This window comes from Euprymna scolopes, chromosome 40 (genome assembly GCF_053919585.1).
Source record: "Euprymna scolopes isolate OS-2025 chromosome 40, ASM5391958v1, whole genome shotgun sequence".
NCBI classification, from domain to species: Eukaryota; Metazoa; Mollusca; class Cephalopoda; order Sepiida; family Sepiolidae; genus Euprymna; species Euprymna scolopes.
In genome coordinates this window covers 30,050,897-30,063,290 of record NC_136521.1, presented here as the reverse complement: position 1 = coordinate 30,063,290, position 12,394 = coordinate 30,050,897, and the positions used below count along the sequence as shown (strand labels likewise).

Genomic DNA, 12,394 nt, shown 5'->3' with positions numbered 1-12,394 from the left:
AAGCATATTTTTGTTAATACACATTTGTTAATTACACCACCATGTTCGTCTGGATTATTACCGGCCTGCAAGACCACAACAAAAACAAAATAACTTTTCTTTCACCAGAACGTTCTTCGGATTTTTTAAACATTCCTATTCTCTAAACTCTTGTTCTGAGTTGTCAACAAAAAATTTGTATGGATAAACTTTATCATTCCTTGATTTGATATTGTCTTTCTCCTTTACAGTCATAAAGGTTATCTGATTATGCATATTTATCTCATTTCCCCCCCCCCCACGGTAAGTGATGTGACAAGGATTGGAAAGTGGGATTGAAAAACCAGCACCCTAGATGGAGAGCACTCTGGCCTGCAGAAAATGTTTGAGAAACCTCATCTACATTTCTGAGTAGGGACGCCTCAGACAAGTAACAATAAACTCGCCTCTTCTCACATGACCAGAAATATACTGCAGTCAACAGAAAAAATTTCAGAAATAGTCTAAATTCTGTTGGATTTGGTTTGCTTGTTTTGTTTTAGGCATACTAACTCTTTAGATAATTTCATGCTTTATCCACTAATTTTGGAAAAAGTTGTTTCAAGTTCTTTATATCATTAAATATTTATTCACAGTGTTTAGTTTGCTTGTTTTGTAGAAATGTGTTTGTTTTTGATTTTGCATAACATGATTGAGTTTTGCAATAGGAAAGGGGGAAAAAACCAATAGCACCAATGTTTGGTGTATTTTGCGTCAGGAAGCGAGTAAGTTCAGACAGCATGATCTGGTAGCACCAGATACCCTAACAGGTATTACCATTCTGGATGAAAGTGAACCTAAGAGCAATGGTAAGAAATGGGGTCTCATCACTGGATGTCTTAAAGGTCATGCTCAAGACCCATTGGCATTGGTACCACATCTGGGGTGGTACATCTACCACTAGCCTCTCTTTTGGATAGGGCCCAAAAAAGAGTTTCCAATCTAATAGGCCCCACCTTGTCCACTAAGCTCCGACCCTGTCCCAATGTTGCATAACGGTGCCAGTTTTACAAATATTTTAATGGAATGTACTCTGATGAACTTGTTGCACTTGTGCCCCCTCAACTTATATATCTCAAACAAACCTGCTTAGCAACAAAATCTCACCCTTTCACTGTTGAAGTCTCTAAATGCCAGAAAGCTTTCTATTCTAATAGTTTCTTCCCTTGAACAGCTAGACTTTGGAATTCCCTTCCTGCTACCTGCTTCCCTGGCTGTACTGATACACAGAAGTTTAAATGTAACAAAACTAACATCTTGTTAATCTTTCCTAAGCATGGTCCCAAATAGTAGTCCCTTACACCCAAGTGGTGATATGCCTTGTTAGAGGTGAACATAAGTAAAAAAATAAATAAAAATAAATGTTATTCATATTCAATTTGAAAAAGCAAAAATAAACGCAATTTTGATTTAGAATAAATCAATATATATATATATAAATTGTACAAATAAAACAGTTCAGAATGAAATTATAGGAAAATTGGCCAGAAAGGGAATTTAATAATCATTTTACAATAAAATTAACTGCAAATCCAGTAGATATATCCTTTTCTTTTTCATTTTATTTCTGGTAGCTATCACAAATCAAAAGGACCCTCTCCTTAAATATTCAATTTATTGAATTTCTGTAGACTCATCCATTCTGTTAAATAGCAATTCACCATTTGCAACAAAATCGATTGCTTCCTCTGATATTAAAAAAGGGCGGTTCTGAAGTCATCTTCTGATTTGATAGATAAAGATTGAATTTTGTAAATGAAAAAAAAAACTATTGAATTATTTTCCATAAAATTTGGCTACTATTTTTCTCCCTGTAACAATTATTTCCAAAAATTAGAATTTTACTTAACATTTATTTGAAAATGCTATTTCAAGAAGCACCAAATATTTTTCTCTATGAAAATTCTTTTAAACGAATGCATTCTACAAAACCCTAGCATGTAAAAATCTGAAGACACTAATTTCATTTTTTCATTTCAATTTCTGTGCTTTGAGTAACATTTCAAATGGAGAGATGTTTTTTAAAAAAATGTTTTTTATTTATATCTGAAGTATTATCTCTTTGTAAAGGTGGTCATAGTTTCAATTATGAGTATAAGACTTTTTTAAATGAAGTAACAATTAATTTCTGTATGATATACATCAGTATTTTCTTTTCCTTTCTCCAATTAACTGTTACAGTTTATCTTTTTTGTGGGCTGTTTTTGGTTTGCCAAATTCCAGGACAAGAATTCATATGATCTGGAAGAGTATCAAACTAAGTGCTGTTAATCAAGTTAACATCACTAGGAGAACGTCAATCAGTCCTTGTATTCAATAGTGTATAACCATGTCGAGAGGATCTTATTTTAGCTTTAAATATTTGGTCAGACTGTCTCCTTTTCAGAGAGACGGAAGACACTCAAGAATGGTGTCCAGTAAGCGTTCAAACTCCTCAACAGGGCGCATTTTTTAAGAGTATATGAAGAAACCATATTAATCTTTGGTGCGTCTCCAGAATTTGAACCAAACTAAACTGACTTGAGCTAAACTTAAAACTTTGGTTAGGGTTTGTTTAGAGTTACGATTAAGGTAAGAAATAGAAGAAAAAAAAACAATTTGTTTCAAATTTTGTACCTAATCTCCATAGCTTTTGAAGTTTTTTTGAACTTCTTACATATTCACAAAAAAAAAAAGAAAAAAAAAGAAAAAAAAAAAAAGAAAAAACATTCCTTAATCTAGTTAAAAAAACAATCAATTTGCCTTCAACGTCTAGTGAGATACTCATGGATTTCAGGAGTTCTAATGTTTCAAAAGTTATGTAAGTGCTTTATTATTTGATATTGTACATGAAAACGAGGCTACATAAAAATCTTCTGTTCATCATATTTAAAACAGACCAAACAATTCTTTTCAGCGGAACGTTCTTAGGAACATTCATATTCTAGAAACTCCTTATCTTTCATCATCTTCAGTTGACAATGAAAATTATTTTATATTATTTGAATTGTTCAGATTACTGTTCTCACATTGGGTGTAATTCTCACAACGTTTCGGCCGATGTAACATCAAACCTTCTTCAGATATATCATGACAATAGCTTTTATTGGTGAACAGTGGAAAGAATTTTTTTTCAACAAACTATAGTCATTAGAATTAAATTAGAATATGGAGGTTACATCAGCCAAAATGTTGAGATTAACACTCAAAATGAGAACAGAAGTCTGAACAATCTAAATGATAAATATTATCAGTTCACATTTCAAAAATTTATAAACATTATATCAAATTGGTACGGGCATGAATTAATACGAAATTGAAAACAACTTCATGTTCTTTCTAATTTATAAACACAGACATTTTGAATCTATCGACTATGGAAAAGAGAAAAAAAAAGCATTCTTTCCACCATTCACCAATAAGGGCCATGGTCAAGATACATCTAAGTCAGAGGTTACATCGACTGAAACGTTGTGAGAATGACATCTAAGATGAGAACAGTCATTCAAATCTTATCAAATATTATTATTCATCTCAAAAATTCAGAAATAAATTATTTCGTATGAATAAATTTTGTCATTCTTCCATTTGCCTCCACAAACTTGACTGCAAGGTTTTGTAAGTAGTAAAACCTGTCTCTTTCCTTACTAAATGGTAAACATTCCATACAATATGATCCAGCCTGGGAACCGCCCACCTAAAAAAAATTTTCTCATGGACACCTAATAAATTTGTGTTCAAAACTACAATCTGCAATTTTAGCTGGATTTGAGTAGAGAAACAATTTTTCAGACAGACAGGAAAGTAATAGGAAATGTGTATGTGAGGGGGTATTTTTTTTTTTCTTTCACAAACGTGTGGAAACAATGTTTAATGTCATTGATTCGAATAGACACACACAGATTGGCAGTGGTGACATAAGCAGTTCTGACATTCAGAGAAGACAACTGATACAAATTTTTCAGCAGACGACAATTTTTTACTTTTTACACATAAACCTTGCGTTTTTACATGTAACTGTTCTCCGTAAATGATTCCGTAAGTTTTTGAAAGAATAAAGTTTAGGCACGGCCAAAACGAAAGAAGAGAGTAAATATTTTTTGATGAAGACTCTTTAAAAGCTACAAAAAAAAAAAAAAAAAAAAAGAAAAAAAAAAAAAATCAAGTAATTATACGAAATTTTCACTGATTAAGTGAATAATGAACTTTATAATGGCGTACATTTTTTTTTATAATCGATATATATATATATATATATATATATATATATATATATATATACTAGCAGGGATACCCGGCATTGCCCGGGTGTGTTGAGGTGGCGTAATAAGGAACCGGGGGGGGGGGTCAAAAAGTTTTGTTTTTTTTATTTAAAAGTGGTATAGTTACAGGGTTCTCCGGCATTGCCTGGGTTGAGTAAGGAACCCAAGGGTCGAGAGAGAGGTGTTAAACAAAAAAAAGTGGTAGTAAGCAGGCAGGTTCGAACACATAATGCAAAGGAGGAAAAAAAAAGTGACATCTTTGCTAATGTCTCCATTGTTCGATTGGAAGTTCGGAACGTTGAAATTAAGCAAGGTCAATCCAACCGATACGATGATTTGCAAAAATGGAGACCCGACCCCTCCTGCCCAGTTTAGGGTGAAGGAATTAATATTTTGGGCCAATTTTTCGATATTTGTTGTCCGAAGGGTTGAGCTTTAAAACAATATGATCTTGTGAAAATCTGTCATCTCTGTCGAAAGATTTGAGACACACAAACACACACACGTTTTGCCTTTTATATAATAGCTTTTTTGCCTACAAAACGCACCCTTCTTTATTTGTGGTTGCAAATATGCTTAAAATAATTAGCCGAAACTGAACAAAATATATTGTATTGTGAGGAGGGTGAGGATTGTAGATAAAAAAAACAAAAAAAAAAAACAGAACAACTGTGCACGTATCAGATTTGAAGGTTGAAAATCCAAATTTTGGATGTGTTTAATTTTTCATCTTTTGAATATGTTAATTTTTTAGGTTAGCAAAAAAACAAAAAAAATTGTTTTCATTATTTTTACAAAATACATTACTTTTAAATATGTGAAAACTAAATAATTTTCTTTTAGTGAGCCCAGCATTACTCATACCATTAAATAGAAAATGCTTTGAAGAATCAATACCAAAAAAGAAAAGAAAAAATAACTGTGCATTTTGCTAAAAATACGATAATTTGTTTTGGCAATTTGTTATGTTATATTGCTTCACCTATGGAAGACCATACACACAATTGTTTGTTTTTACAAACAGTTGTTACCTCCCCTTTTCCTTTGTGCTGGGATTGCGCTTGACTTAGTTTAAAGTGTGGGGGAATTGCATCTACCACACTCACCCAGAAACACTTGGTCCTGATGGCAACACAGGGTCAAGACAATCAAGCGTGATACTAGATGCAGTAGTTGTCTTTTTTTTTTTCTTTACACAGTGGTCACCACTTATCAAGGCCCAGAAGCCACTCAGGGTTATTGCAAGTACATTACGTTAGTGTGGAGATTTGATGAAGTGTTTACTTAAGGGGGCGGTTCATTAGGAATTTGTTAACGTTGGAATTGAACACATCCAAGTTGTAGTCAGGTGGGAAGCAGGCAGACGGAACAGAGTTCCACAGGCATGCAGTTCTAAGAAAGAAGCTTTGTTCATGAAATCCACGTTTTGATTTAGGCACAGATAAAGAGTGGGGGAAATTTTTCACAGTGGATTCAGCTAGACAGGTGTTTTTTGTGAAAGATTGGCGAGGGGGGACCAGAGATTGGAGTTCAGACGAGCACCTGCCATGGAAATAACGATAAAACAAGGATAGGCTCGCAACATCTCTTCTGTGGGAGAGAGGTTGCAAGGTAGAGAAAAGGGCATCCCCCACTAAGCCACGAAGTCTATTTTGTACTCTGTCAAGGCAGGATAGGCTGTTTTTAGCAGCTCCTGCCCAGATATGACAGCAGTATTCCATCCTTGGACGTACTTGGCTCTCCAACACATACGGCACTTAGCATTCCAAAATGGTCACCTATCGGGTACTGGCCGGCCTCATAGTTGCTTAACTTCAGGGATTATGTAGGCAACAAATACACACATATATCGCTTATGATGAAAATTTACAGGACTAAATGAACTTAGTTTATCTTGTAAAGGCTACCAAAACTATCATTAATTTTTTTTTTTTTTTAATGTCCCCACACGAAATTTATACAGTGACATAAAAGATAGAATTATTTCAAATTCAGGTACTTATGTTATATTTTTGCATATTCTTGTAACAAAATCATAAATCTTATTTAGACACACAAAATTAATTGGTTCAAAAACCTTTTAAAAAAAATTCAACATTGAGACAAAAATGCTATTTTTTGGAAAATTTTAAATTCTATTAAAAATACCAAATGTTTTATATTATTCTGATTTTCATATGATAAAATTCGGGCTTTTATCTTTCTGGAAAAGAAAAAAATTGCTCAAGAACAATAGATTTTAATTCATTTTTAAAAAACAACCACTTCGTTTTTCTTCCATTTTTGGGCGTACCTAATAAGGTTATTCTGCGGACCCCATCTCCCACACCCACACCAAAAAAAAAAGGAAAAGAAAAATGAATCTTTTCTTTTTAATGCTTTCGTTCTGACTATGCTTTTGCTCTCCACCTTCAAGCATCGACAGAAAGGGTGCCCAAGAGAACCCAGAGTACACTCGTTTGCTCATGAAATAGACTGGCAACGAGTAAAACTCATTAACGCCCCACCTTGACAGTATAGCTTCTGCATATTATGCCTTTCTCCGCTTCAATTTCTTTCATTAACCTAAAAGGGGGGAGAGAGAGAGAGAGAGAGAGAGAGAGAGAGAGAGAGAGAGAGACTAAACGGTTTTACACAAACACAAAACTTGCCTTTCATTAACATTTTAATTGTGCTATCATGAAACAATTAAAAAAAACAAATAAATTTTCATTTTTTACATTTGTATAAATTTGTTTTTGTTTTAACAATTGTGTTATCACGAAAAAACAAACTAATGAGAATATCTATTGTTTACATTTCTTTGGCCTTTTGGCCAAGATCAAAGTGTAGTATCTGTTCTTCAGATGCGACACTTCCATTTCTCGTTCTCTTTCAGTGGAGGAGAAATCCTTCACGACTGAGACAATTTATATTTTTGTACCTTTTCTCCACGTTAAAAAACGACCCTGGTGTCTAACTCTGTCCCGTGGGGAGGCATTGTAAATAGGTACATTTCTATAAATGGTGTCTTTGAAAATAATATATTTACGTCTTTCATAAGTTTTATCACAGAATTTTGTCATAAATAATCTATTAAAGTTTATTTTATTAACACTTCTTGTGTTATCACAAAAAACTTATGAATATATTTTAAATAAAATAAATGTAAACTATGAAAGTTTAAATTACTTTTTTTAAAATAAAATATTTCCATACGAATATATTTTAAATATTAAAAAAATGTATTTATAGAAATGTAAAAAAAATGTTCTCTATTCTTTTTTTTTATAGTAAAACAAGAAGTGGTTCCATATGGTTTCCTATTTCGTTTCATGCTTAGTGGCTTCCGTTCCATATTTAGGTAAACAGAGTTCACTTCCGGTGTCTTAACTTTGAATACTGAATTTTTGGACTTAACCGCAATCATTTATATCTTTTAGAAACAAACCATCGATGACGTCCGACTAACACAAATTCGGAATAGGGGCGTTAGTAACCGTCGAGGGACTTTGCTTGAAGAAAGTCGTGTTACTTGACCATGTTTTACTAAAAAAACATAAGGGGAGGTAATCAGTGATTGTTTTGAGTTTCCACCTGTATTTGAGTTGTCTGCCTTTGTCAACTGATTCGTTGAATGAGAATCACTCTCCAGTGTCCAATCAATAATAATCCACTGAAAAAAAAAAAAAAAAAAAAAAAATTGCAAAAAACCAAAAGCCATATGGAGAGGTTGGGGGTGTTTATTCCGAAAGCTGTTCTTAGGGGAGGGTGATTCTTGTTCAGCTCCGCCTGTGATTTTCTTGAATAAAAATAAAACTACTTGATTAAATTACGTGATTTTTGGAAGTTTTCATCTTTGTCCCATCCCATGCACATCAGAGATTTCGGCGCTTCTACATTATTAGGACGAAATTTCGGAAATCGTAATACTGAATTTCACATAAAAACAATGGTATCTACGTATTCCACATATTTTTAAGATGATTATATCCAAAAATTACGAAAATCGATAAGGTAGAAAATTATTTATAAAAGAAAATAAAAACAGAATTTGATGAAAGCGACCGTAAGACACAAGAGAGTTCAAAAGGGAGATATTTTTCAGTTTCAATTTAAACAAGATGGCTGCAATATTTCACCTGCTATAACAATTAAAGTTGTTCTTTTAATAATTCAGTAATATTCAGGTAATTTTGATTGCATAATTTGAAAGCTACATTGTAATTTATTAGAATTGACAAAAAAATTAGAAACCATTGTTTTTTTTTATTTGAAAACTCCTTTTAACGGCTACAAAATTACATCCTAATAGTGTAGAAGCGCCAAGATTTCTATATTTTCTTTAATGCCATCATGAGTGCTAATTTGAATAAACACCGATTCAATTTTTCCTAAAACAACAATTGAAACATGCATGGTCCCTCTCATAAGTGCACAGTGAACGAGGCATAAAAAAAAAAAATGACGAAGTCCAGCATTAACCCCACCCCATTCAGCCACAAAAGTCCCAAGGAGACGTCAAATCCTGGTGAAAAATTAACAAACTGTGCAGTTTTAGGCCTTAACATATGTAAATTTCAGTTCTGCACCATGCAAAAAAAAAAAAAAAAAAAAAAAAAAGAAATGACTGTCCATCATTGCCCCCCCCCCAACTAACCACCCACCCCAGTTAGCCTCCAAAATCCAAAACCTTAACATATTTAAATTGGAGTGCAGCACTCTGCAAAACTGCTAAATAGACATTGTAGCAAGTTTAGACTGCTACAATCATAGGCAGGAGCTAATTCTCGCGGCTCGAGATTTGAAATCCATTTTTCTCTATGGCTTGTCCAATCACAAGCCAGCTCTCAATCATGTGACCAAATGTATAAAAGGTAAAACAGAGAACGCTCTCCCTCTTACTCCTCTTTCTTTCTGCTCTGCCCACAGCACACATCACCGGGAGGGCTTCGGCCCACAGCCAAAGTGAGTATAACAAGCCAACATGGCTCCCTTCTAACTCCCACTTATTTCCACGTGCTGTATCCACACAAACTTTCTTTATCATGCTACAGAACTGCTCTTGTCGATACACTGCTACAACACGTAAATACATTAAAGACTTTGCTCTTTCTTTCTCTTGTAACTAGCCTCCTTCGTCCCAATAACTGCTGGCTGCAGGCATGTATGGACTGAGCTGTTCTCTTCTCAACAAGCCGGCAATGTATTAAATCTATCTTAATACAAGAACACTTCCACCTACTAACCTGTTTCTCTCGTGTACATGCTACTAACAAAGATGACAAATAAAGTTGTTTATTAAATGTTAAAATGAGGCTTTTTCTTGTCTTCATTATTAACTAAAATGGATCACATCGGGGTCACCATTTTAGTTAATAATGAAGACAAGAAAAAGCCCCATGTTAAATTGAATAAAAACACGAAAATCATATCCAGTTTGGTAGAAAAGTAATTTATCTTGCCTTTGATAACATTTATTTGTTATATATTTATTTTTTGACAACTTTTTTGACAATCTATGTGTACTGTACAGTAATACAAACCCAAGGAAACAGTCCACTCGACTCCACTGATGGCGGTTCACGGCTACGAACTCGGAATATGAGGTCGTGTGAGCAAAAAAAATCAATATCGCTAATTTATCTCCACGCGGGCAACGCTGGGTAAGTATCTACAGTAATATCGAAACTTTGAAACTTTGTGCAAGAAAAGGTAATGAATCATAAGTATTCATTTTGTCAGCACTTCGGCACAATCAATCACTTCGACCTAAAGTGGGTGAGTTCGTTTCCCCGTGACAGAAAACTAATGAAACTTAAACTTAACGACACCCACTCCAACAGACAGAACTTGAGTACCTTCGGTTCCTAATGTCATAATTCCAGGTATTACCTCCTTCAGGAAGTGAGTTTGGCTTATTAACGGTTACCTGAGAAACACCGACGAGGTCAGATCACGACAAATTAGTGCTTATGCATTTATGTTACCGCGCTATTTTTTTAAATAGTATTTTCGAGTTAATCAATTTTTACGATATATTTGCTTATTAAATTGTTAGGGGGAAAGTACAGAATTGTTACGAAACACCATCCTCATGTTAAGAATGGATTTCTAAATAATATTATTTCAGTGCGGTAACACGAGTGCAAATAGTGCATACCGACAAATTTTATAACCATTCAATGTACTCACTTCATATAGAAGTACTGTAATCCCTCACTATAAATTGACCTTGTGTCTAACTTTGCTATAGCGGTGCTAATGGGAGAGTTGGGGGTAGTAAATAAACTATTTATTTTAACAAATTCTAAATCGGCTTCCTCAATAAAATTTGCATCTCTCTACTATTATAGAAAAGTATATTTCTGAGAGAGAGAGAGAGAGAGAGAGAGAGAGAGAGAGAGAATTTCCTATGGACTCGGAAACGGCTGAGCCGATTTAAAAAAAAATTATATCGGAATGCGTCTGATAAATATCAAAAATCCTTCGACCAAAGTTAACACTTTTATACAACTTAATATCACAAATGCTTTTGAGAAGTTTTACCACTGAGTGCACAAGCAGAAAGGCCTAGCATATAAATCAACAGTAGATTATATAAGATATGGGCGCGTTCGAAATGAATGTTTCTTTTTCGAACACAATTAAACCATGATACTTGACTTTTGCATTTTCAACTTTAAAGTCACTATTTACAGATAATTTTATAAAAACAGTAGATTCTCTACAGTGCAATGTAAACTACAATGTTTCGCAGACTGTCACTGCGGGGAGGGCAGTGAAATTTCCTTTCGGTACACCGCGGGGGGGGGGGGTCCTGAACCAGAGCACTAGAGCAGACAATCAATCGCTTTGATTGATGAATGAGCAATTTCACCGATTTCGATGACAATAAATGTATGCGAGGGTGGAACACCCGAACAACGTCGGGCCTCTCTGCTAATACTAAACTTATTTTTAATAATAAATATTTTTAGTGCGATTCCGCTCAGTTCCAGGAGACCTTTCTCTCAGGTATTACCTCATTTGTGAAAAGAGATTCGTTTATTGACGGCCACCTGAGAAGTTCCTACCAGAGAATCCCGATGAGACCCGGTAAGTTTTCCACCCATCAAGAGTGCCTCCAATTTTTAAGAGATGTACTTACACTATAAACTGACCTTTTGTCTAACCTTGTGGCAGTGGGAGAGACAGGTAAATACACTTACTTTATAGCCGGTGTATAATTTTCACAAAATTCTAAACCGACGCTTTTTATAAAGTTTATATATAATAAACATTTTCCAAAGTGTAGTATCTGTTTTGCTAGTACACCTCAAAGTCCGTCTTCAACGAGGAGCGTTTTTTTCTTTTCTCTTTTTGGTAAATTAATGCAATTTTTATTTTTGCCACAATCCAGGGTTAGCTTTTTTTTGGGGGGGGAGCTGATATTTTTTATTTCAGCCCATATTAAAAAGCGACTTCCTTCATGGAAAGACAAGTAAATAAGAATTGTGACATGGTTCTGTTCTGTTCAGTCCCGGGGGTGGGCCGGGTGGGGCATCCTTCCAGATATTATTCCTCTTTTGAGAAGGTAGGATCGGTGTATTACTGGTCGCCTGAAGCATTGCTGCCGAGGAATGTCGACGAAACTCGATCACGAAAATTTTTGCAACTACTCAGGGTCCACTCTTTTAGGGTTGAGTTTCTCTAAATGAAACAGGCTTTGTGGGAATAAATAAGCGGTACTTAAATATGCAAAATACGAACTGTGTTATTTATAAGATTTTCACGTTAAATTCAAGTATTACGGTATCTTGTGTTTATTAAATTGTTAGCTGAAAGTACAGAAGAGTTGTAAAACGCCCAGCCGTGTTAAGAATGGGTTTCTAATAGTACCGTTAATATTTCAGTACGCACCGTATTTTACCAATAAGTACCAATAGGTATTTCCTTTGAACAAATTTAAAACGTAAAAATTGAAACGACATCTTAATTTACGATAGAAATAATCTGTTTCTTATGTCAATATTTTCAGTTCATTTCGTCTTTCATATATATATATATATATATATATATATATATATATATATATATATATATGTACGTGCGCATTTTCTTTATTATTATTATTATTCTCCCAACTTCATAAAATGTTACACGACGTAACAAGC

The 12,394-nt window shown here is 34.2% G+C and overlaps 2 protein-coding genes and 1 pseudogene across 3 annotated transcripts in view; 2 read left to right on the top strand and 1 right to left on the bottom strand.

Moving 5' to 3' along the window:
* Positions 1-12,394, top strand: part of LOC145265649 (uncharacterized) — a 122,805-nt gene that overhangs the window by 14,610 nt on the left and 95,801 nt on the right. Inside the window, exons 2-3 of the mRNA XM_080121716.1 lie at positions 2,405-2,435; positions 11,219-11,336. Coding sequence (XP_079977842.1) covers positions 2,405-2,435; positions 11,219-11,336 — 149 coding nt within the window. The remainder of the gene's footprint in view (positions 1-2,404; positions 2,436-11,218; positions 11,337-12,394) is intronic.
* LOC145265462 (uncharacterized) overlaps positions 1-12,394 on the bottom strand; it is a 407,543-nt gene that overhangs the window by 394,710 nt on the left and 439 nt on the right. The window lies entirely within an intron of this gene.
* LOC145265842 (U2 spliceosomal RNA) lies at positions 7,053-7,275 on the top strand (annotated as a pseudogene).